General features: G+C 38.0%; 1 protein-coding gene across 4 annotated transcripts in view; it reads left to right on the top strand.

Moving 5' to 3' along the window:
• Positions 1–25,115, top strand: part of PLXDC2 (plexin domain containing 2) — a 429,167-nt gene extending 404,052 nt beyond the window's left edge. For 3 of the 4 annotated variants that reach the window (XM_007189858.2, XM_057544055.1, XM_028168446.2), the window contains one exon: positions 15,307–25,115. In XM_007189858.2, the coding sequence (XP_007189920.2) occupies positions 15,307–15,423 (117 nt within the window). In that variant the 3' untranslated portion in view covers positions 15,424–25,115. Of the gene's footprint in view, positions 1–1,219; positions 1,298–15,306 lie in introns of those variants that run through there. The other variant, XM_007189859.2, reaches the window with a different exon arrangement.
• Positions 25,116–26,548: the final 1,433 nt, after the last annotated feature.

Raw genomic sequence — 26,548 nt, 5'->3', positions numbered from 1 at the left:
GTAGCTCCAGGGACAGACAGCACATCTGTCTCATTCATTGTTTTTATCCCCAGGACAAGCACAATACTTATAAATATTTGCTGAATAAATAGTCTCATCTAAAATAATCCAAGTAGAACTTCAATAAACAGAATCATGAAATGATAGAAAGTTGAAGACAGCAGGAAATGTAAGGAAAAATCAAATGCAGTGGTTCACAACTTTTGCATTACATGTCTCACCTAAAGAGAAATTAGACTTCATTTCCCTGAATAAACATTTGTATACTTGGAAATATAAATAACTCTTGAATTTGCAGCACTGATGTTTTAAGATGATGTATTAAGATATTTTTAATGTAAATCTTACTGGTATAATTTAGTTGAGTCATTCACCATATGTTTTAAATGCATAAAACTAATGTTGATTTTAAAATATTGCCCTTTTAAAAATTATTGGCACATATGTATCAGATATAAGGCTAACTGGAGGTTGTAGGCTCATAGTAAGCAGAGAACCAGTGTTTGTCGAATTTCTCATTTTCTACATGAGAACGTGGATAACTTCCCATGAGATGGGAAGTGATTTGCCTGAGGCCTTAGTGTTTGATAGTAACAGAAGCAGGAACCAGTTAAATGCAGTAGAAAGAGTGCAGTGCAAAGAGGACAGACCTTGCATAAATGCTAGCTTTTAATTTATTAACCTTGTGACTTTTGGTCAATTCCTTAACCTCTCGTGTAATCCAGCCAGGAATTAAAACCAAATTTGCTGACTCCCAACTGCCTTCATCAGCACAGTGTTAAAAGCACTATTTTTTAAAAGATGGTCATTAGTCTTAGCCAAAAATTATATAAATACCAAAATTTATTGGAGATATTCATCTTTTTCCCATTCCTCCCTTCTTGTATTTATTGGAGAGGTTCATTTATTTCCCATACCTACCCTCCTTTCTTATGCAAATGTTGGTGAGTTACCCAAATGATAAAAAGGAAGGGAAAAAGTGCTTTAGAGTGATCTAAATAATTCACAAACCATGTTCTCAACCCCTGGATATAATACCATTGATTGTGCAATAAAAAGAGTCATTTTTATAGGTTCTAGTTGGTCTATCTCAGGCATCTTGATTTTTTTCTTTCTTTCTTTCATTTTAAAAATGCTGTGAACGTTGGAGTTACTTCCAGGGCTGTAACCTGGCTCACGTAGTATCTTTCCAATGGTGACCATTACTTCTTTATCACAGGATGAATGTCTCGCACCTTCAGCTAAGCTTTGTGGAAATTACATGAATCTTTGTAAAGGATAGTAATGAACATCGCTGGAGGCTCTAAGTAAGGAATGATTAAACACTGATATTAGTCAGTTGTAACATTGTATGAAAACAGTTATGAATGCATCTGTAATATCCCTTCAATTGATCTTGTACAGCAGATATTCCTTAACATTTATTTTTCTGCCATACTAATGCTATATTGTTCCCCTTTTGATTTTTTTATTGAAGTATAGTTGATGTACAGCATTATATTAATTTCAGTGGTACAACACAGTGATTCAATTTTTTATGGGTAGGATCATCATTATTTTTTATTTCAATTTCTCAATTGACTTGAAAAGAGAGAGTGTGTATCCAAAATTCCAAAATAAATAGATCGAGTTTCTCAAATTTAAAAAAGATATACCATTATGCATATCTATTTTTCTATAGTACCTTAAATAGGTAAAAGGTTTGCTATCTGCCTTTTAAATTTTTTCTAAACCTTTTAATTTTATTTAAACGTATACAAATTAAACACGTCATGAAATACCAGTCGAATATTACAGATCTCTTTTTGTCCTGGCTTGATTGATAAGCATTGCTCTAAATCGTCACATGAATAGTGTCCCCCCTTGGATTTGATGGCATAAACCATTCAATTGGGTTGTTTCCTAATCTTGTGATTAAATGTGGATTAAAGCATGCAATCCCTTTAGGGCAGGAAATAACTCGTCATTTACAGTTCCTAAGGTCACGGCTGATTAGAGTTTAACTTGCCACTTTCCCTTCACCTCACTGAGAAGCCCAGTGATGCTCCAGATACAAGTTACCTTATGAGAACAGCCTCTTCCGGACCACAGCCAGTCCTATTGTTGTACAGATCAACACTAACTCACATTCGACTTTTATTAGAACATTTATGAGCAGGGCAGCATTATCTTGTCTTTTAACCAAGTCACTGGGCACCAGTGACCTGGCCTGTTTTCACACGCAACTGCAAATTACTTTTCCACAGCGTAAATTGCCTGTCTAATAGCAAATTATTACTCTATTTTAGTAGACAACAACCACTCATGGCAGTGTGGTTCAAAAAATCAAAAGATACTGCCAAATGCATTATCAACATAATATTATAAGCTAATACCAAAGAAGCCTGGAATCTTCTCAGCTCATATCATGGAAAATCAATCAAAACTGAAACTCCTATCTGTGAAATGCAATCTGGTAGATGTTCTTAATATCGCAGAGGTGTAACTAGGGGAAACATATAACCCAGTTTATGTCTGTTGTCTGATATAAGTTGTTACTAGTTCTCCCATTTGCTCTCAGAGTGTCCTAATTTGGACAATGTCATATGGTCACCCTGTATATAATCATATTTGCCAGCTTATTATATAGGTGGAATCATAGAACATAAAAACTTTAAAGACCAAATAGCCACATGGGAATTTAATAATAATATGAGGAACATCAACGGTATGTTCCATGCTGAATAGTGCAGGCAAGTACTGCAAAATTCTTAGGAAAGAGAGGGAGATTAATCAGGGGGAATTTCATTAAAGAGGCAGTACTTGAGCAGAGTCTCAAAAGAGTGCCAGGCTGTGCCTAAGCAAAGAGGAAGGGCAGACGCCATTCACATGGAAGAGCGGTATGTTATGATTTTACAAAAGCATTAAATCAAGAAGGGTTCAACTTCAATATATAGTTGATTTATTCAACTATATATTGGTATCTACAGACAAGTACTGGGAGTAGCTTTAATGTGGATGGAGGTTACATGTGACAGGCTTTGAAGAACTAACTGCAAAATCTGGGCTTCCTTCTCTGTGCAGTGAGCATGAGTGATGTAATAAAGGAGTAGAAGTTGAAAACGGGGTTGGGGAAGGGGGCTGGAGACAGCTGGAGAAGGGAGAAAAGACCCGCAGAGGAGAGCTAGAAGGCTGTCTCGGTAGTTCACGTGTGAGATGAGAGCTGCAAGCTGAATTAGTGTATCAATAGAAGGAATGGAATGGGGCTACTTCAAGAGCCATGTGAAGGCAGAGGATAGAATTTAGCCATTTCCATTTGCTTAAAGCTTTGTGTCTGAAAGTGCTTTCAATTAACTATCTTTGATTCTCAATGAGGTCCGTAAATGTAGGCATTTGTTATATCCCTGTTTTACAGAGAAAGTAACTGAGAGTCCAAGAAATTAAGCAATTCCAAAACTCCTAAAGCTTATTTGTGGTGAAGGTGGGGAGAGTATCCTGATTCTTTGAATCGAATGTGTGGGGTGAAGAGAAAGAAGCAAAGATAATTCTAAAGTACAAAATCTGAGACGCGGGGAAATTAAATTTTCTAGCCACAGAATTAGAAACATCAGAGGACAAAGTTAGTTTAGGAAAGAAAGTGATGGGGGTGGATTTTAAGCATGTTTGGTTTGAGCTGATGGTCAAATCACAATTGGGCCTCTTCAAAAAAACAACTGAAGAAAAGGAATGGATTAAGATAAAGCAGTCGAGTGAGAAAATGTGGAAGTTACAATAGTGAGAATTGAACCCCAAGAGAATAAAGAATGCTACGGGGAAGAGAGATCAGAGAGCTCGTGGCTCTCTTAGGACATGTTAACATTTAGCATTCATAAACCAGGGAAGGAGACAAGTGTAAAAGGTAAAAGAAAAAAAAAGAAAGGCATAACAAAAGAAAAAACCCAAGATGCAAGAATATACCGTCATAGAGAACCAGCAAAAGGGAAAGTATCAAAAATGAAGAGTAGGCAGCAGTATAAAGGGCTCTAGAAACACCAAAGAATTAGGAGAGAAAAAAGGTACTAACTTGACAAAGAGATTATTTGTCACCTGTGAGGATGCAGTTTCAAGGTAAGGAGCAGACATCAGATTTAAGGGGGTAAAAATGGTGGTGTAATGTGAAGGCAGTGGATTCAGTCAGACATTCAAGAGAGATTTAGTAATGAGGTTACAAAAAAACATCAAGTAAAGGTGGTTTTTTGGTTTTCTGATGTTGAGTATAGGCATAAGGTAAAGAAAAAAATGAACGGATTTTTTTTTTTTAAGGTGCTTGGGAAGGAGGGAAGGATGAAGTAGAGACAGGATTGAGTAGGAAATGCAATTAACTATGCAAGGAGGAAGACTATCTTTTTATTTCAGGTACGAAGAAAAGATTAAGTAGGAAATGCAATTAACTATGCAAGGAGGAAGACTATCTTTTTATTTCAGGTACGAAGAAAGGATGAGTAGATATGAAGGCTTTAGTGAAGAGAGAGGGGAAAGTGTTAGCACCTTAATGGCTTCATCTTCTCAGTAAAACTGGGTGATGAAATACGAGATTGAGAGAGGACAGCACGGTTTGGGATTGGATGGAGTCTGGGTGTATCATGAGGATTTAACAAGAGAAGAGTGAATGAATCACTGAGTTCCCAATGGAAAGAGTGGGATTCTGATCTCAGGTGGCCTCGGCCTGCAGCTGCTCGAAGCAGGGTTTCAGTTCCCGGCCAGTGATTGAGGTCGGGTCGCGGCGGTGAGAGCACCGAGTCCCAGCCGCTAGACCAGTGGTCAGCGACAAGGGCCTGGCCCTGTGGCTTTGCAGAAAAGAATCCCCACAAGGACGGGAAGTAGTGAAACAAGTGAAGTGTTATTAGGAGGAAAAGAGTACATGTGGATAGACACATGGGGGGACTCAGAGAGTCGTGCCCGCGTGGTAGTTTGAATCACTTATATGGGGCATTTCTTCCAGGTTTCCTTTGACCAATCACTTTGATTTGCCTGGTTCTGAGTCCGCATTTGGTATATCTCAGGGTTCTCCCATGTGTGCACATGCATCTCTTAGCCAAGATGGATTCCAGCAAAGAGGCCTATGGGTAGATTGGCATTACTCCCCTTTTGACCTCCAAGGAGCTTTCTAGTCGGGAAGGTCTCCTTGACTTCAAGAATGAGAATATGTGGTCTCTTGTCTCTTATCTGGGCAGGGCTTGGCCTCTCCAATTTTCCTGCTATTATTGAGTTTCTTTCCACAGGGGACGAACTCCACCTGCTCCGCCTGGGGCCCATCTATCTCCCGCCTCAATTCTTTGGGGCTGGGTTAACGCGAATATGTCACTTTTTTCTGCAGTAGTTGTGACAGCTTAGGGTCTGGAATAGGAAAATGTAGGAGATGAGGATTTAAGATAAGGGTGGGAGAACTTAATTTAAAGGAATTAGAGGTAGTGCAGTGCCATGAGATGGCCAGGCCTTGGAGGTGGCTGTTTTGAGATAAGATAGAATGAGCAATATAGAAGAGATAAAAGTGGATATTTTCAAAACAACTGAGGAGGAATCCTGAAGAAGAGAATGTTGAAGTTATTAAAGTTGCTGGAGGGGATAAAGTAGAGGGGAAAAACAAAGCGCAAGAAACCAGTGGCAAGTAGTCTGCACTGAGTTTCATTCTGTCCTCTATCTTCATGTTCAATCTGCTCGTGAAACCATCTCTGATGACTCAAATCCAAAAGAAGACCTCTTTCCTCCAAACTCATAAAATTTACTTTTAAATACTTTCAGCACATACTTGACCTTATACTGAGTAATCAAATCTCTTGTCTGCATTTTTAGCTTCAAGTGTATTCAAGCTTTTGTATGCAGATACCTTATTTTCCCTTAATATACTTTAAATGCCTTAAGTTCAGTGTTGTGTTTTACATATAGGTGTTTAAATAGAAATTTGACTGGCTGACTGAATGCAGTTGTATCCACGTGAATGCGCTAAGAGTCACTATAAACCAGTCATTCTCATTTGGGGCAACAAAATGACCAATAATGGGTTGAAGTCAAAAGAGAAAAAAAGTCTCTGTGTGCTGAGTCTCTCATGGGCCATAAACTGTAGAAGATCTATGCAAGTCTATATGAACACTCGTGAATCTCCTTGTGCATCACACTTTGCTAGACATGGTAGATCAATGCAGAACCAAGGGCAGGGCTTTGAGAGCAATCTGCCCCAGGTGCAGGTCATAAGGGGGTGCATTGTCTATAGAGAATGGTATAATTACAATAGAACTGACTAAAAAATGTGAGATTTTTATTATCACTGTGTACCTGAAATTCTAAATTGTGTTAAAAACTTTTGCTGATCTAAGGTCTAAAGAGTTGATTCAGTCACTATTGAGCTTTACTAACATAGCATATATGTAAACTTCAACTGAGCACAGTTTTCTTACTTTTCCTTTGATGAATATGGTCTTCTACATGAAACTTAATTCAGAAAACTCCCAGTTACACGCTTGGCTCCTGACAGCCGACTCAGCTGCATGCATTCATTTAGAGAATAAATGAATTCTTTTGAATCATGACTCCATAAGAATCTGGAGTTCCTTGTACGTGTTCAGGATCTACGGGTCTCCAACCCACATAGTACTACACGCATCTGTGTTAAAACAGTAGATTCAAAAGAAAGAACGATGGCACTATGGTTGTGAAGACAAAGAAAAAGAACTTGGGTTACTTCAATTCTATTATTGCAAAGTGCAAATCGTTCTCTGAACATGGTCCTCACTCATTCGGCAATATTCCCTCATCTGTCTTTTCCCCCTTTTTTTAAAAATACATTGTCATTGCATCTTCCCTTTTGTACAGTAATATTTGTTTTGTTTATTTGTAATGTTTTTTGCTGGTGTGATTATATCTCTGAAGTTCAAAACAGGAAGGTTTTCAGTGTCTGCTTCTTTTCTGGCCATTATTATTATTCATTTCCTTTTCTGATTATGACAGAAAATAATGTTGTCTTGCAGAGGAGGCAGAGGTTACCAAAAGGATCTACTCCAGATGTCAAATATCTTCAGTACACCACTGCCATGGCTATTTCAGAGTTGAACAGATATGACTTTGACCCCAAGGACAGATACATATAGTACATGTATGCAACCATGTAAACAACCACAATGTGTGCTAAAATGTGACAAGAGATGTAGCTAAAATATCAGGAAATGTCTGAGACAACACAGGAGAATGAAAAGTAACTTCTAATCTGTAGGTAGGAATCCAGAAATCTTTCTTGGAAATAATGTGAAATGGATAGTGTTTGTATAAGTAAAAATGATGAAGTAAGTGGCATTCCAGTTTAGGGGAAAACCATAGGCGAAAGCTCGGAGTATGAAAGCATGGGATGTAGACATGGAAAGTGGTTCTCAACACTCACTGTGCATCTGACTGACCCGAAGAACTTTTTTAAAACATCCACCTGCCTGGGCCCCAGCGAGAGATTCTAAATCAGTTGGCCAAGGTGGGCTTTGACTTCAATACTTTTTTTTTTTAATCTCCCCAAGTAATGTTATTTTTAGTCATGTCTGAAATCCACTGGGCTATTAAAAAAAATGGACATTAAGTGTTTGAACTGTGTGATTGAAAGATCTTTCTTCCTGTATTAAAGAATTTGTACTTAATTTAGGAGCCAATAGAGAATCACTTAATTTCATTTTATTTTACTTTTTAATTTTTATTTTATATTGAAGTATAGTTGATTAACAATGTTGTATTAGTTTCAGTTGTACAACAGAGTAATTCAGTTATACCTATATATGTATCTATTCTTTTTCAAATTCTTTTCCTATTTAGGTTATTACAGAATACTGGGCAGAGTTCCCTGTGCTATACAGTAGGTCCTTGTTGGTTATCTATTTTCAATATAGCAGTGTGTACATGTCAATCCCAAACTCCCGATCTATCCCTCCCCCTTTAAGAATACTTTTGCTTTTGGAAAATTATGTGAGTAATATGATTCTGTTATTCCCAGTAAATAGCTGTTCTTCACATGCTTTGGGACAATTTTCATCTTGGGCATGTATTAACTATGGTTGTATTAACTAATTCTTCAGGATTATCCATAGCACAGTTCTAGAATGAAGGCAACAGACCACTGGCAAGTCATAATTTTAGGTTGGAAAACAGGCAACTGCAGGACAGTAAAACAACTTCCACGTGAGGAAAAGCAACCAAAAAAGGATGAGTAGAGAATGTGTAAAAAAACACCCAGAAATAGAGTTACAGATGTAGAAAACAAACTTACGGTTACCAGGGTGTAAGGTAGGGGGAAGGGATAAATTGGAAGATTGGGATTGACATATAAACACTAGTATATATAAAATAGGTAACTTCTAAGGACCTACTGTATAGCACAGGGAACTCTACTCAATACTCTGTAATGACCGATATGGGAAAAGAATCCAAAAAAGAGTGGATATATGTATTTGTATAAGTGACTCACTTTGCTGTACACCTGAAACTAACACAACATTGTAAATCAACTATACTCCAATAAAAATTAAAAAAAGAAAACAAAACACCCAGACTTTGCTTCACACAAGAATTATTGCTTGGAATTCTTGACCATACCAAAAGATACACAAATCCATTTGAGTTACTCTTTTTAAGAAAAAAGTGACCTACAATTCATGAAGCAAAGAGACACAGCCACAAATAGGAGTCATTTATTTTAATTAGATTGCAAGTTTGACTGGCCAGCGCCCAGAGTCATTATATTGTGTTTTCCTATGGATAGGTTTGCCAAATCAAATACACGACACTTAGATAAATTTTAATTTCAAATAAACAATGAGTAATTTTTTAGCATAAATATGTCCCAGGAAGTATAGTTTTAAAAAATTACTCATTGTTTATCTACCATTCAAATTTAACTGTTGTCCTGTAGATTTATTTGCTAAATCTGGCTGAATCTGGCAACCCAGATTTATAACTGAAAGTAACCTGTGTTGAAATAACATTCAACACAAAATAAGGAGATTAGAGAATAATTTGTACTTAGAAGTATGAAAAAGAGAAAAGATTCCCTTCCTCTGGACAGTCAAAAGTGATCAAAGCTAATTATGGAAAGGTTGACCCAGTTGTATGAACACATCAGTTTCCACGAAGATCCACTGGAGACTCAAGGAAAGTTAAAGTTCAATATTTTTTCTTCCACCCACTTTTCAAGAATGCTCCTGATTGCGGAGACTGTAGAGAAGCATTACCCTTGCAGTTCCAACTGACCAGTAACGTCACCAGGGACCTTGTTAGAAACACAGAGTCCCGGGCCTCTCCCCAGACCTGCTGAATCAGGATCTGCATTTTAACAAGATCCCTTGTGATTTGTATGCAAGTCTGAGAAATGCAGATTTCATTCTATAGTTTCCAAAAACATGCTCTAGAAGGTATAGGATCCATAGCCCCCCACCCCCACCCCCCACCCAGGGCTCAGGGAGTGTGTGAGCAGGATTTCCTCCATCACAATGAAGAGAGACCTATACTCTGAGTGATCCTGTTTGGGCTTCCAGGTAAAATTTCATTGGAACAAAGGATCTATGGCTTAATTTTTTTTTTTTAATTAAAAAAGAAAAGAAAATCTTGAGAAAACAATCATCCAGTTCATTTCATTTTTCAAATGGGGAAACTAAGTAACAAAACATGGGACTGTGCCTGAGTCTTGTGCTGGGAAGTGACAGGACCAAGATGCTGTCCGTGCCTCAGGATCTCAGCCTCTTTCCACTTCCTACTGTTTACTGAAGAAATACTAGAAATTTCAGAACAACTGCTTGTCAAACGCCATCAGGCACCACAGGTGTCTTCTAGCTGGGCCTTGAATTTCAAAATTAACCCCTTGTCTTTCACACTCACACCTAGTAACTGCCTTTCAAGGGTTCATCTAACCCCTAAAAAGCACTCTCCGCTTTGCTCTCGGAGCTTGAAGACAGGTCTCCAGCTGCGGTTTTGTTTACACTGCTAATGGAGGGTACCCTGCAGGTTTGTTTGTGGATATTTCAGCTAATTATCTTGCCACAGACCATTGAGACAGATCTGGATGACTGTTCAATTAATAGTTCTGAAGGAGTAATTAGGGAGAATATCTGCTTTCACGGCCCACCCCAGTGCCAACATATCAGTGTGAACATTTACTTCTGAATTTGATTAATCGCATAAATAATTCTCAGAAATGAAATTAGAGATCAGCCACGCATTACACCCAGTCATGTTTTAAGGCATGACACCCTGAATCTCTGTAATGAATTAACATTACAGTCTGGTTTGAATTTTTCAATTTTCAGCATATATCCTGCTCTGTTAGCACATGACCCTGTGGCCCCCATCAGTTTCTGTAACAATCTGAATTAGCCATTCTAAAAGAACACAGATTTGGACATGTCTAAGCCTCAAGAAAAAAGTATTAAATGCTGGGTTGTGACCTGTCCGTCATACTTCATGGCCGAGCCAGACATGATGCCCATTCTTTGTCCATTGGACAGACGTCTCATAGCACCAACCTTAAAGATTGTTCTGTGAGAACTAAACATTCAGTCATTCTGTGGAAGTCACAGAACTGCCCCCTTTTTTCATTTATATAAGGAAATCTCTGAACAATTACAGATTGACCTAGGAAAACAACTTCCGTTAGGACTAATTTACATAGATTTCCTTTAAATTTAGGGATCCTAAAAGTCAGTGGAGGAAGAAGGCAGGAGGGACAATGGTCAGGAGAACCACGACCCAGAGGAGGTTTTTTTTTTGTTTTTTGTTTTAATTTTTATTTATTTGTTTATTTTCTTATGGCCGTGTTGGGTGTTCGTTTCTGTGCGAGGGCTTTCTCTAGTTGCAGCAAGCGGGGGCCACTTTTCATCGCGGTGCACTGGCCTCTCACTATCGCGGCCTCTCTTGTTGCAGAGCACAGGCTCCAGACGTGCAGGCTCAGTAGTTGTGGCTCACGGGCCCAGTTGCTCCGCGGCATGTGGGATCTTCCGAGACCAGGGCTCGAACCTGTGTCTCCTGCATTGGCGGGCAGACTCTCAACCATCAGGGAATTCCCCTGAGGAGTTTTAAAATAATTTTTAAAATAATTTTTCTCTCCAGTGTTCAAGTCAGTTATCTCAGGGAAGCAAGCATAAGGATCCTACAATTTTAGAGGACAAATCCTCAGATATAATTTTACAGATAAGGAAACAAAGGCCCAGAGAAATCAAGTGATTTATTTTTGATCATATAATTGATTTGTGATATGTGAGAGCATTCTAGAAAGGAAGCAGAATTTTGGTAAATTTATTACTCTGGTATTTTTAGGGCTAGAATTGAGATATCAAGGAATTGTAAAAGAATGTAAAATCGGACCAAATGTTTAAAACCCCAGTTGCATGACGTTTATTAGATTTCATTGTAAATTTTAACATATTATTATGGGAAATACCCTCTATTTTCATCTGGTCAAAAACTCTAGGAGTGGGCTTCCCTGGTGGCGCAGTGGTTGAGAATCTGCCTGCCAATGCAGGAGACATGGGTTCGAGCCCTGGTCTGGGAAGATCCCACATGCCGCAGAGCAACTGGGCCCGTGAGCCGCAATTACTGAGCCTGCGCGTCTGGAGCCTGTGCTCCGCAACAAGAGAGGCCGCGATGGTGAGAGGCCCGCGCACCGCGATGAAGAGTGGCCCCCGCTTGCCGCAACTGGAGAAAGCCCTCGCACAGAAACGAAGACCCAACACAGCCATAAATAAATAAAAAATAAAAAAAAAATTATGAAAAAAAAAAAAAAAACTCTAGGAGTAAATATAAAATTTTCAGTTTTGCACAAATAAAATAAGAGTCTTGAATAATTTTGTAGCTGGATTATGCCTATTCTATCTTGCTCATCTTTAGAATGCTTATTTGAGCCCTTCATTAAGTCTTACCTCAATGTATCCTTTTCCCCTGAAATGGTTTTTATCTCCCATGTGGAAACCATGTTTCATACCTTTCTTTGGTCATATTTCCTTCAACATGGCATCTAGCACCATGTTAGACATTTCAGGTGTTTTTAGTAAATAATTTGTTCGTTCTCTTTGGCCCAATAATTTTATTCCCATCAGGTTAGCAGCAAAAGTATTCACTGTAACATTATTTATTTTATCAAAAAATCTGGAAAAAAATCTCAGAATCAAATTGACTATATAAATCATATTGAGTTATAAGTAGTTTGCTCTACAGACACTTAAAATAATTTTGTAGAGGGATAGTTCATAAATTTTTTCGTGCTCTTAATTGGAAATAAAGGAGTCCATAAAACAGTATTTGCAATGATTTAATGTTTCTAGAAATGCATATAAGTGATGTACACTGATAGTTGAACCAAATTATGTGTGGGTAGTAGGATCTCTAGTGATTTTAAATCGTGTTGGGGTATTTATTTTTTCTACAATGAGTAGTGGTAAATCAAAAGAAATTTTCTTTAAGGATATGCAGTTAATTCAGAAAATAAGTCTGTGCTGTGTTAACAGAGGAAGCTTCATTGTCCAATATTTTTGTACTTTCAATTTTGAGAACCTCTGTGATGAGTTCACAAAGAATATGATAAACATTATCAATAATCCTTCAGTCTTTTCACCTAAGAGAATTATTAACTTAGTAATTCTGACTTATTAACAGAATGCTGAAGTTGTTGGTAATGTTATAGTTTAAGATTGAAATAAAAATAGAGCCATGTTCACAAATCTCAGATAGGTTATACACAAACTACTGAATTTTAAGAACTAATTTCTATAGTGGGGAGAATTAACTTTGGAAGTAGACAGATCTCATTTTAAATTTTGGATCTGCCATTTGCTAGCTTTTTAGGTTTGTGCGAAAGGTAAATGATTGAGTTGTACACATTAAATGAGATAGTGTATGTAAATTACCTGCTAACTGCATGAAATATGGTTAAGAGCTTAATAAAATATAACTTTCACAAGCATCATCATCAACATTCTCATTAATGGTGCTCCTTTTTATTTTTTTTATTGGATAAATTTGAAGTTGTGTAAATTTAAGGCATACAGCATGTTACTTTGATACATTTATATATTATGATATGGGTGCTGTCGTAATGACATTAATTGCATTACATACTTATAGTACAATATTATTTAATACCCATTACAAGTGTATACCCTTAAATACCATCAATCTTATCTCCCTACCCCCCATTCCCTGGTAACCACTGTTTTACTTTTTGTTACTCTTTTAGGTTTGACTTTTTTAGATTCCACACATAAGTGATATCATACAGTACTTGTCTCTCTCTGACTTGTCTTGCTTAGCATAATGTGCTCAAGGTCCATCCATGTTGTCACAAATGGCAGGATGTCCTCCTTTCTCATGGCAGAATAATATTCCACTGTGTATATACCACCTCTTCTTTATCCATTCATCCGCTGATGGACATTCAGGTTGTTTCCATATCTTGGCTATTGTGAATAATGCTGCAATAAACATGGGAGTGCATTTATCTCTTCAAACTCCTGTTTTCATTTCCTTTGGGTATATACCAGAAGTGGAATTGCTGGATCATCTATTTTTAATTTTTTGAGGGACTTCCCTATTGTTTTCCCTAGTGGTTGGACTAATCTACACTCCCACCTACAGTGTCTAAGGATTCCCTCCCATTCCATCACATCCTAGCTAGCACCTGCTGTCTGTTGTCTTCTTGATGATAATCCGCACTCCTTTTTAATGGTCACCTGTAACACAGTGTCTTTATGTGCTGAGTTGTAAATTTGTGCTGCTTCACAGGGCTGTACTTGCCTGCTGGACCCACAGGCCAGGTGGGCCTTGGAAGGTCGGGCTTCAGAACAGACTTAGTGGTGCTGCTTCACTCAGAGAAAGACAACGGCAGCTGTGCCTTAAGAAGCCCAGTTGTGAAGTAACTGAAACCAGAGTGGGGGTTATAAAGAGTGAGCCTATTGGCATTTTCCCACAAACAGGAGTGACCATAAATTACAGGGTCCATCTCCCTAGAAACGATTAGTATATTTCCATTGATGATGATTTTTAGTTCCAACAAAGACACACTATTTTGCCCTTTAGCCCTCTCAGTTTTACCTTCTTCTCTTGGAAAGTAAAGATAATTGAGTTTCACTTACATCATGGGACTTAATCAGCTAATAAATATAAAGTATTCTAACCACATAATGTTATATAGACAGTACATAATATTATTAGTAGGCAGGATGCAATGACCGTGATTGGTATTTTTCCAGAAGGTAGAGCTAATAGTCATTCATACCTGATGTGAAAACTCTTTTACAGCCATTAATCATGACAGTGGAATGTAATTGGCAAATCTAGAAAGCTGCTAAATGCCTGTATATCTACACTGATATTTAACATTTTTCACATTGAAATGCTTTAGATAGAAATAAACTTCCTTTAATATTTATTGTTTTATTTACTCCAAAATTGCAAGCACTCTGATCATTGGAGTAACAGTTCCTAGTGTCACTGTGGCCGCAAAATGCCTGTTAGTGTCTTCTGCTGCTGGAACTTAATAATTCATTTTAGCACTTCTATTTGTAAATCACAGAAGGTTTGTTTGATGGACCTAGTGCTGGGGAGAAGTGTCAATACAAATAACCTGTATTTTAGGACCAGTGTCTACATGTGCAATTATTTACATAGGTTTGAGATTGTCTGCGCCCTCTGATGTTGGATTCAGTTTTCAGGGCACGACATCTGTTAATTTTCAAACACAAAAGTCATCTGTGGGAAGTCTTAGCTTAATAAATAAAATCTTAAGATATTAATGTGATCGATCTTTTAGTTTTTGTTTTGTTTTGTTTTGGGGTTTTTTGTTTTGCTAGGAAGTCTAGCACCAAATTTGAAGCACACTTCTAAGAACTGTGTAGAATTTTATGGCCTTAAGTTTTTGAGTGAATTAATAAGTGAAATGAAGTGATATCATTATTAACTTCCAGAGAAGAGAAAGTGCCAGTGGCTATACATTAAGAAAACTTGTTTTTTATGACCGTTCACTTTTGCTTAGTTATATTTGGACACTTATGGAGTCTTTTAGACATAAATATGCATAAGGCATAAACCATGCCTTTGAGAAGCTCTCAGTCCTATGGGGGGAGGTATGGCCAAGGGACTGTCACCTGGGAGGTGCTGGTATTGCCATAATGGAGCGTGCTTTGAGCGTGTATAATGCCAACCGTGGCAGTAATGAGATCATTTAATATGTTACTAAATTTAAATCAGAAGTTCATCTAAAATATTTGGCAAATATATTTTTCTTATGATATGACCATCACCCTGGTGTTCACTATTTTGCATTTTCTGTTTTAGAGACGCCCAAGCAGATGGCCTGCGATGAAGTTTCGAAGAGGGTCTGGCCATCCTGCCTATGCTGAAGTTGAACCAGTTGGAGAGAAAGAAGGTTTTATTGTATCAGAGCAGTGCTAAAATTTCTAGGACAGAACAGCACCAGTGCTGGCTTACAGGTGTTAAGACTAAAAATTAGCCTATACCTTTAAGACACACACACACACACACACACACACACGCACACGCGCACACACACACACACACACACACACACACACACAGGAGCCCTAAGCTGCTGTAGTCAGAAGGAGATGAGATTTCTGGACAAGCCCAGCCCAGGAAGGGTTAAAAAAATAAAAACCCTAAAACTTATAGAGGATACCCGTTACCACTGAACATAGACTTCCCTAGTGGAATGACCTCTATAGTTCACTCAGCACATCTCCTGTGGACTTCTCAGAAATATGACAAGATTACAATGCTGTTGGCTTAAGGTGCAGGGTTGCAAAGGGATCAAGACAAAAAATAATAAAGCTTTAGTTCACGAGGGATCTACACCTTGGTTCAAATATTCTTCTCTGGTAACTGTGTTCCGCAGCCTGAACCCATTCACTCAAAAGAGCAATGATGAATATTTCAGTTTGCCGAGAAAAGGAGCTGATGCAGGAGCAAAAACAAACACAAAATAAGAGGTTTTTCTGTCTTTTCACCAGACATGTGGCTAAAGGGTTTTGTTTTTCTGGTCTAGACCCACCTGTTCCAACAAGTTCATCACTTTACAGGATGAATCTTTTACCTGTCCTGGAGGTTCCGACTCCGCCTCCCTCTTCCTTGTTCTGGTTGCCCACTCTATGAGCAGTGACAGAATCGCAGCCTTTTAGCTGAGCGTGAGGAAGGAGGGAGAGGCAAAGGAGGCTTCTGGTTCCCCTGCCTCAGAGTTAAACATCTGATTTGTTTTAAGAAGCATCGCCTCCACCGCCCACTGTGAAGTCCTATGAAGCCACAGGTGCTCTTGGCTGAAGGAAACAAAAGGAAACAATCCGAAGAGTTCCTTAATTGTTTTTGAAACAAAAATGTTAAGGGATTCTAAACACATGGGGTTTTTGTTTTCGCTTTTTACTTTTTGCCGTTTCAGTCCGAAAGGCCCATTTCATTGTCGATTCCAATCTAAGAAGGCATTCAAGGCAGCACATCCCTGGCGATAAAAAGAAGGAAAGAACCCTGCTGAATCATACAGTAATTTTCTTTAAAGCACATAGTAGTTACATAAATATATATATAAATATATTTTTGTTTATAACTAACACAAGGCAGGCTCTTGTGACTCAGTGCATTTTGTCATCAAGACAAAACAAATGCGAGATGCATTACTGCATACTTCCATAGAGTTGTAAAATAATCCTTAATATTAGAATATTTTTATGTCACTTAGCGGAAGTGGTTCAATTAGTTGCAGTGCCGATCATTTTCCTGCCTATTTGATCCGCTCTCCCACTCATATCAACCCCTTCCCTCCCTGGTGAAATAAAGCAGATGCAAAAAGCTCCTTAGATGGATCTGTCATTTGCCCCATAATCACAGGCCAGATTTTGAAACCTCCCCATGAATGAAGACAGGAAAGTCATCCCTGGAGGAGGAAAGTGGTTAATATATATACTGAGCTCCTAAAGTTTAAATTCAGGTACTGTGTGTACAATTTCATCAACATCTCGACCCATGAAACTTACGTCTTGTGCCAAGAAGCTATTGGTTTCTGTAGGGTACCGTGTCCAACATTTGCAGATTCAGGTATCAAGAAGCAGAGATGTCTCGTAAGCAGCACTTTACTACCCACTTAGCATCTATACACGTGTCTACATCGAATGACATCAGTCTGCTAACAGAGTATCCTATTTTATCATCACAATTGTCTGATGTAAACTCATGCCATTTTCCATCAAGTATATTTTGCTTTACATTTTTAAGTACCTGATGAAGGTGATAATTTTTTCCTAACCTGCTTAGATAATAATTGCAAAAAAATTGGCAAGCAAGGTGATTGAAGGTTGTGATGACAATCTCTCTGCTATAGCTACGTTCAGTTTATAGGAAATAACCCAACTTATTTCTTGTGGAGTAGGTTTGGTCAGTTAGCAATAACCAAATGACTTGCCAATGTAACTGGTGCAACGGGTACTCTACAAAGACATAAGGAACACATAGACGATTCCTTCTAGGATAAGATGATGCTTCTTTCACTGGCTTTTGTGTTAGGTGTGGCTTCCAATAGGGGATGATTGACAGTTATATAAGTCGTGCATATATATATATATATATATCCAACTCCTTTTGCAATTCTTTGAAGTAGTAATGTTATCTTTATTCCTTTCGAAGCTCATCTTCCATTTTCGATTCAAAAGCATCGACAATTCTGTAAAATAACGTAAAACTCTGAATTGTTCAATGAACTAGAGCACCCAGTAATAGGGAAAACTTTTCAGAAGTAAAAAGGCTGCTGAAGTGTGGAAAAACTTCCCAACCAAACCCGAAGTTAAAGGTGGTAAGACGTTTCTGTTGTTTATGAATCTTTTAGTGGTAAGGAGAAAGGCTGGCTGAATCCCTTTTTTGCATGAAACTTTCATTCTACTCTGTATCTCTGGTTTGTTCTTTGTGCCCATTTACTGCAAAGGAAGAGCAGACATACACAAAGTTTCTGGAAAGTCAGAATGAACTCTGATGCTTTGGACTTTACATATACTATGTATTAGAAAGGGTGCATCTGTACATTACTTAATATATTGTGAACATAGTAGAGAGAGAATAAAAATAATTTTACAAATTAAGAATAGCAAAGGAACACATACAATGTTCCGGAGAAATATATAAATGGTGCTACAGAGGAAGTTAGTTATTTCATCTTAATTATTTGTGAAAACATTTAGTGAACAGGTAAAGGTACTAAAAGTCAAGAAAAATATCTTAAGCCGACACTTGACCACAGTGTTGGTTTGTTTATGACAGGTTTGGACTTCAAGATATGCTAACAACTAGAAAACTAAAGATGAATAATAAAGTACAATTTATCCCCCATTATTATTTTAGTTTGAGATACCTAGGGCAGTTGCTCATCTCTCTCACAGGGAGCTTCTAGAATGTGCTGTCCAATATTATACCCATTCGCCAAGCGTAGCGCTTTAAATTGATTAAAATTCAATAAAAATAAAAATTCGGCTCTCCAGTCACACTAGCCCTATTTCAAGCACCCAGTAGTTACGTGTGGTTCGTGGCTACCATATTGGACAACACAGAACACTCCTGTCATTGCAGAAAATTCTACTAGCACTGCTGTAGAGGTCTTTCCTTTCAAGACCCTCCCCTTAAAGAAAAGGAGGAGGAGAAGAAATAGATTTGACAGTTCCTGGGCCTACCTAAGTGTTTTTGCTCGCAGAGAGGCAGCGTAGAGTAATGAAAAGAATCCCAGCTGACACAGCTTTGAGTCTCCACTATGTTATCCTGGGAAAATCACTTTAACCGCCATGAGTCTCAATTTGCAAGTTTGGAAAATAAAAATATTTTTGTCCTGTCTTCCTTGAAAGATTATTATTATGTAGGTTGACTAAATGTATAGACTTTTAAAACTTTATGTCAACAGAACCCATACATATAAAGCACATCTGTTAGTCCAGTACCAGCACAGATTTGTATTCCAAGGGAAAAAAGTCCATCAATCCTAAAAGCATTCAAAGACAATCAAATCAATACAGTTCTTGAGAAAATGCCAAAGGAGAATCCGCTCAAACCACACAGAACTGCTTAAATTCTTTTTTTCCCATATTAATATTTTCTTTTAATATTTCCTCTGCATGACATCAGCCTCAACTATCCCTCCTCTCCCACAACAAAGTCCCTGTGTGCATCCTTCCTCTGGCTCAGCTCTTCATTGTACAGAGCCACTGAGCCTCTCTAGTTCCTTCTGATTTCCCAGTTTACTCTTCACAACAAAGGGAATCTCAGGAACTGACCAGCAGGCTTCTCTTTAGAAGAAAGTACCTCAAACAAATGATTTCAAATATGTGTTTTATCCCCGTAACATAAATGTAAAGGGCTGTCACATTAAAATATAAAAATATGTGGAACTTAATTTTAAATGTAAAAATTTGCAAATGCACACTATATGAAAGGAATAAAATAAATTTAAATGTTGCTAATAGGTAGATAATATATATTCTCAGATTAGTATGATTTATTAGTTTTGGCAAAAAAATTCTTATGTTCTTTCCTCATTCTGAGGGAGTATAAATTTGGTAATGCCCTTAGTGTCTATAGCCCAGGGCCAAAAAAAAAGTTTTGCTGGAACCCATGCCTTGGTGGAAGACACTTCCAATGATAAGAAATTAATATTTAAGTAAGACTAACTGAAAAATAGATGCTATGGTTAAGGCTTCTTCCTCCTATGAAATGTTATTTTGCTTTGTATTTCTTCCAGCATTTTTTAGATATTTTATTATGATGTGTTTTATTAATTCCCAAAGATTGCTCTTGTTTTTACTTTCCCAGCCTCCAGCTTTTAGCATCCGCATCTATATGCCAGAATCACTGGAGGTCATCTAATCCGACCTCTTCATTTACAGATCAGAAAAATTGAGGCCCAGAGAGATATAGTAATTTTCCCAGCGTCAGAACTGGGTCTTGAACTTAAAACTCCTGACTGGTTGTTTTTGTTCCAGTTCCCTTTGCCTACACCCCTTCGTCAGCATTTAAGGCCAACCAAGCAGCTTAGCTGGCACACTCTACCTAAGAGCAAATTGTATTTGCTATACTGACTCTCTGTTCTCTCTTATATAGAGAACATTGGACCAATATTCCTCCATCATGTGGCTGTCTTAAGAATGGTACCATTTTATAACAACCAGTAATTTCAAGTTCTGGCTATTTCAGAGTCTTTATTTGGTTTTGCATGTCCCTTTCTTTCACTCCTCCCTGTGGCCACCTAAGTTAGCAATACTATCTTGTGCCGTATAAAATTGTACAGCCTTTGTTTCATTTCTCCCCAGATGTACCTGAAAACTAATAATCTTCATAGCAGGTTTTCTTACTAAATTATCATAATTCATTTGAACCTAAGAAGCTTTTTTGAGCAAATATTATGAGGTCTGTGGCATGATATATTATATACTCCTATTTCCTTGTGTTTGTAGAGCACTTTACATTTTACAGAGCACTTTGATTCATTTCTTTATTTGTTCATTCATTCAACCAGCCAATTCACTTAAATATTTGTTGAGCACCTACCAGAACCAAGTTCCTGTGCTAGATCTTGTGATATACAGTGATAAATACAAACAATAAGAGATCAGGCATGTCCACTGATAATTGTAATATGGTGAAATCCTCAAACACAACTTTGCAAATTGATAGGATCACTATTACTCTATCCAATTTCCAGTTCCAATTTCTATTCTACTTAGATAGGGAACTCTCAAGTGTTGGCCTGAGGAACGTTTCTGAAATATGATACATCACTGCCCATCTCTGCTGTTTGCTCTGTTTCAAAGGATGTGTTAATTTCATTTATAAGAGGAACAGTTGCTCAACCAAAATTGTCCCAGACCCAGGAGGACTTTCTAGGTCACTTAAATTCTTCCTGATCAGGTGTTATAACAGTTCACTATCTTACTCTAATATTTCTGTTGTGGCTTTGTGAATTATCAGCATCATCATTTCAAGGTCTTCCAGAAGCACCAGTAGATCAAAGAAACATTTGCACTTTAGGTGTGTGTGGTTGTTTGTCATTCATTAGACTGTCTCAGGTTTTCTCAACCTCAGCACTGTTGACATTTTGGGCCCCCTAATTCTCGATGGGGGATGGGCTGGTGGGAGTGGTCCCTTGCATTGTAGGGCGTTTGGCAGCTTACAGGCTTCTGTTGACTGCATGCCAGTAGCTCACATACACACACACACCCCAGCTGTGAAAACGAAAGATGTCTCCAGACATTGCCAAATATCCTCTGGGGTGAGATTGGGAAAACTACTGAATTATCTAATGAATAAAATATATCAGGAGGAAAAAAGAAACGTTTCTCTTTCTCTTGTCACTTAATCTTCATTATAGATAGGTTTTTTAGTTAATAATAAGACAGCATCAGAAACTCTTTGAATTAGAAGGGACTATAAAAGTCACTAGTTCAACCACAACCCAACATCATCTTTGTCTATTTCTCCATCTCTCAGTTTTACAAATGTATTGAGAAATCAGAAGATTGGTTATCTCTGGAACTTAGGAATTTACTTTCTCATGGCGAGAGATAAGGCTGTTTGGTGTTTTTACTTTGCCCTGAAATCGCTGCTGCAATGATTTTTGCTTCAGTTGGGGACTTGGTGTCATACAACTTCAGTATCTCAGAGACTTGGAGGAGTTTTCTTTTGGTTATTTCACATGTCTACAGATCTTGCTCCAACATCCTGCTTTCAAAATGTGCATAGAAGTTGATGTTTGGTACATCTAATTTTAAGTATATCTGCATGAGCTTTCTATTTCTTCTTTTTCTTGAGTTTTCTATCTCTGATATTGATTTTTTATTGCCTCTCTCTGGGAAAAAAATTTGACTGTCCCAAGTAATCAAAAGTTGGAAATGTCCAAATGTCTAAATATGTCAAGCCAAAGTTCCTGCTGATTTAATGTGCCTTATTTCAGCTTTCCTGTAATTTCCTATAAATAACCCTGTGTTTGTACTTGTGTCTGTGCTGCACCAATTGGAAAACTTGGTGAAGTTATAAAAGACAACCCCTTAAGAGTATCTTAGAAATAACAACAAACCCCCAACTGGAATACAGGTCTCCCTCTACTCCTTTGCTAAAAGACCAACCCAGACTTTGGAAACATTCTTAATTATTTGCTACAAGTTGCTAATATGCACACAGGACTAAAAGCCTTGATTAGGAAGTCCAAGGCTATAAAATATTGACAAGCACATCCAGAGTGACCTCTCCCAAGACCATCACAGAAATCAGAAAACTCCAACCGAGGAGATCCTCAAGTGTGTATGTGAATTCCTTCTCTACCACTGTCATACCAGACACTACGGTAACACTTAAGGCTTTGATTAAGTTGATCTTCCAATTTCAACTTAAATTGCAATGTATCTGCCTAATTAATGCCTGGCATACCTTTTAAACCATCCAATTATTGCAAAGCAGTAAGATGATAATTGTTCAAGTAAAATAGCCTAAATTCTTGAATCGATTCTCCATACAGAGTTATGGAGCTCATCATCATTGGCTTTTCAGTGTTAATTCTTGTTAATTTCCAGATACTGTCCACACTGAAAGAGTCTATGTTCTTTAAATTCAGAATAAAAAGCTGGAAAAAAATTAATGCAAATCATATGCTGGTGCTCATCTTTTTCTAATTTCTACGATTTATTAACATTTGAGAATTACTTTAATAAAAAAAGCCTCTCCTAATGGAATAAAGTAAAAAAATTTTGCCTTGGCAGAAAGATAGTGATATATTCATTTTGATTCCAGTTGAAAAACCTCAGTGACTTCTCTCATTACCACTGGAGTATTGATTTTTTTTTTTTTTTAAAGTCTGGCTCTTCCCTAGCATTACAAATATATATATATATATATTCATGACCAAAATATCACTTACTAATCATGCAGCTGTAAACCTTTCGTGCCTATCAAATAGATACATAGCATGAAACTAATTTTAGACGTTTGTTATGTGGGAAGAGGTATAGGAGTGGGTGGATGGGAATGATTCATGGGAAAAGTAAAGATCAAAATATGCTATCAAGCAGAATTTTCAACTTCTTCAGAGCAATGTGCAAATAAATATTCAATGAAGACCACCTCAAATTTAAGTGGTCCAGACATTGAGACACTGGGGCACAGATCCTGTAAGTTATGCTAAGAAACATATGACATCCAGAAGGTAAAGTTGCCCTCATTTAAGCTAAAACTCAGCCATCATCCACCTGTACCTCTTCTAGGGCTCCAATCCTAAAATCATTAAGGCTTTCGCTCTAGAGAATTGGGTTACTTATGTGCAAGTAATGACCAAAAAGAGACTTTTTGCTTATCCCCCTCTGACTTACAAGGCATGACCATGTTCTTTGAATCCCTTATACCAGAGACCATGAGACAGCCAACCACACACAGGGAATAAAATACAATAAAAAATATAAATAATTTTCCTGAGGAAAAGATAAGAAAGAGTACTGTAATCTGTAGACCCGGAGCTGGATCTCTGTGAAGTTTAACCATCTTGGGACCCAGACTCCATCCTATTGTCTAGACTTTGTGGTCATGCCTAAGCAACCATTTTAAAGCTAGTTTGAACAAAAATATACTCGAGTGTTATAGTTTTAGCAGGGAAATAAAAACTCATATGAAATGTCTTCCACCAGGCTGCTCTGAGAATACCATCAAGTGAAATCAGAGCTTCCCTTGCTGAAAAATGTTAAAATCATTTTCGGGAAATGAATTAAGTTTCTTTAGACACAAACACTTTGTGTTTATTAGAACTAAATCTCAGGGCCCTAGCTCAGAAGGGGGAAGTCTTTTCATTGGTTGGTCAAAACAAATCTCTCATTTGCCTCATTTGAGGCATTTGGACAGTGCCTGGGAAGTACATTATTTTCAGGGGGAAAAAGAAACAGCCTTTTTTTTGCATGCCAGCTGGGATCATGGGAACTTCCAGTGCCAGGAATTTACTACTGTTTCTGGTAATTCTGCCTGTAGTCAATTGAAACGTTGAAGGGTGAAAGGAGGAGAAGCCGGGCACCCGGAGGGCTGTCTGTGTTTCAGGCCAGTTGGACCAGCGCAGAGAATATTTGTAAATGCATTTCGAAGTGGATATAATTGTAGCCTTTGTCAGAATCACAAAGCTCTCTGTGGAGCTGCTGAAAGAGAACACTGGGGGGAAAATCCGACCCTCTACACCCAGTCACCCCAAACAAAAGGGAAGACGGTGGGTGAGCCCGTCACATTGCGAGTTTGTTTCTGTTTTCCACAGCCCTGGACTTCAAATCAAGGACACGTCTGCCAGGTGAAGGTTAATTTTGCTGAGGTTTTCCAAAACTTCATTTAATACTTGGAAAACTGAGCATTTTGAATTTACTCCAGTCCTCCGGGCATCATTCCTATTTCCTTTGCCATGTCAATGAGACATCGGAGACCACATTTTTTCATGGTAAAATAATGTTCGCATACTTCATGATGACCTCATGCTTGACATACCTGAACCTGCAAATGTAAAAACGATTGTATCTGAATTTGCACTGATGGTGTCTGATAGCAGAAGACCTTTACTGGAATCCTCTAAGTTCGAAAATTCAGATGCTACATACTTCTGCAAGCTTCTTGATTATTTTCACTGTAAGATTAATTATCTAAGTTTGAATGTATTTCCTTACAGTCTATTAATTTGCCATCTGTCTTTTACTTGGGGATCATTATGATTGCAATAATTCATTAAAGTTCTCCTCACACAGCTTCTTAAACCAAGTTTTTCTGCATTTCTTCTGCTTACAGTATGTGGGGAATCTTGTTTTGTTTTGGTTTTTTTCCTAGTAATAATTTTGTAAGAAAGCCAGGGTATCGACTGCCATGGTGACACAATTCATCTTTTAAGGTCTGGAAGCTGGTGGTGACCAAATGCTATGTGTGTTCTCTCTGTCAATTGCAATTTTCAGAATTAAATCATGTTTTCTTTCACTTTCAGTTGGAGTTAACACGTCTGGGATTTTTAGAAGGGGGAGAAGGGAGCAATTTGTGTAATACTGCTGTCATATTTGACTACATATTAAAAACAATAAATGATCATTTTGTTTTAATTTCTTAAACATGTTTACCCGTGTCTTTCGATGTATTTTTGTTTCCTTTCCACCATTAGCTTTTGAAACATTTTACCTGTTGTGGAAGAAAATCTACCTGCAGTGTCCAGAGCCGCAGGCTAATGACAGGGGAGAAAATCCTTTTGTTTCTAAATGTGCCCAAGTGTGGGACCGATACCAACTAGAGTGAACTATAGAAAACGGAGGACCTGGAATGTCACAGCAACTAGGTGGAGACTTGGTCTCCACTCACAGCCCACAAAGCCCAAATGTTGTGTCCTTCTGAACCAGACAGGTGGGATCTGAGCTGCCAGTGTAAATCCTTATACCGGAATAAGTCAAGGGGCTGCAGTTCGGCTCCTGCCTCTGTCACTAGTCTTGGTTCGCGAACCTCCGTGACTTTCCAAATGAGTTGCTGAAGGTTCTCTTATTCCATCCCCTTTTCCCAAACTGGAAAGGATTGTATGTCTTTCTCAGCTAATTTAAGTAGAATGTCTGAAGTGAGATGTTTTGAAGTCCGAATATTCTTTCCCTGTTTCTTGATCCACCACTCTCAGGCTATCCTTTTAGCAACTCCAAGTACCTACAGGCCTGAACCCCGGAACCAGGAAGCAAGTGCCAGAAGGTGCAGGGAATTCCAGCCAGTGGCGCTGGTTGAGCAATTGCTCTGTGCAATTCAAGAGTGATTTTTTAAATCTTACCTCTGTATGGATCTTTTGGACTGTGCTGATTAAACTTTGATATCACGGAGTAAATTCAGAACTGCAATTTTAAATGGTGTAAATTGTTTTATGATGCCCAAAGGGAAAAGTTATTAATGCAAATCATGCAACTTTCCCTAACAGTACAAAAACATTAAGGCCAGTGCTTTTAATGTGTACCATTTCTTTAATAATGCAGTGGAAATGTTAAGAAAAAAAAGCTAATGACAATCATAAAACTTTTAAATTAGCTGTAGATCTAGCTCCTATAAATTCAGGTCTTCTCCTCACAGGTCCTCTATTCCAAACCACTATTTTCAGAATCAGAGCCTTCTGACATGGAGTTAGGAATTTTTTTCCCCCCTCAGCTTATTTTAACTAACATTCATTGAATGTCTATCCTGTGCTATGCAGTGTGCTTGACTCCAGGGCTACACAAACAAAAAAGATAAAGTCCTTGTTTTCAATTAGCCTATAGTATAGTAGGGGAGACAAACGTTTAAACAAATATGGCAGGTCAAGGATGATAGGCCTGAGGACAGAAATATTTACACAGTACAGTGAAGTTACAGAGGAGGAGCGAGTCAGTTCTGTATGGAAAGGGTCAGGACAGGCTTCACGGAGCAAGGGATATTTGAACATGATCTTGGCAGGTGAGTAGGCCTTCAGCAGGGGACAACACAGGCAGCCCAAGGTTGGGATGCTATGAGCCAATGGACCGGCCTGGGTAGAGGAGCAAGG

The sequence above is a fragment of the Balaenoptera acutorostrata genome, chromosome 3, assembly GCF_949987535.1.
Source record: "Balaenoptera acutorostrata chromosome 3, mBalAcu1.1, whole genome shotgun sequence".
Lineage (NCBI taxonomy): Eukaryota > Metazoa > Chordata > Mammalia > Artiodactyla > Balaenopteridae > Balaenoptera > Balaenoptera acutorostrata.
The sequence above is the reverse complement of the archived record's forward strand: the minus strand, read 5'-3'. Positions and strand labels throughout refer to the sequence as shown.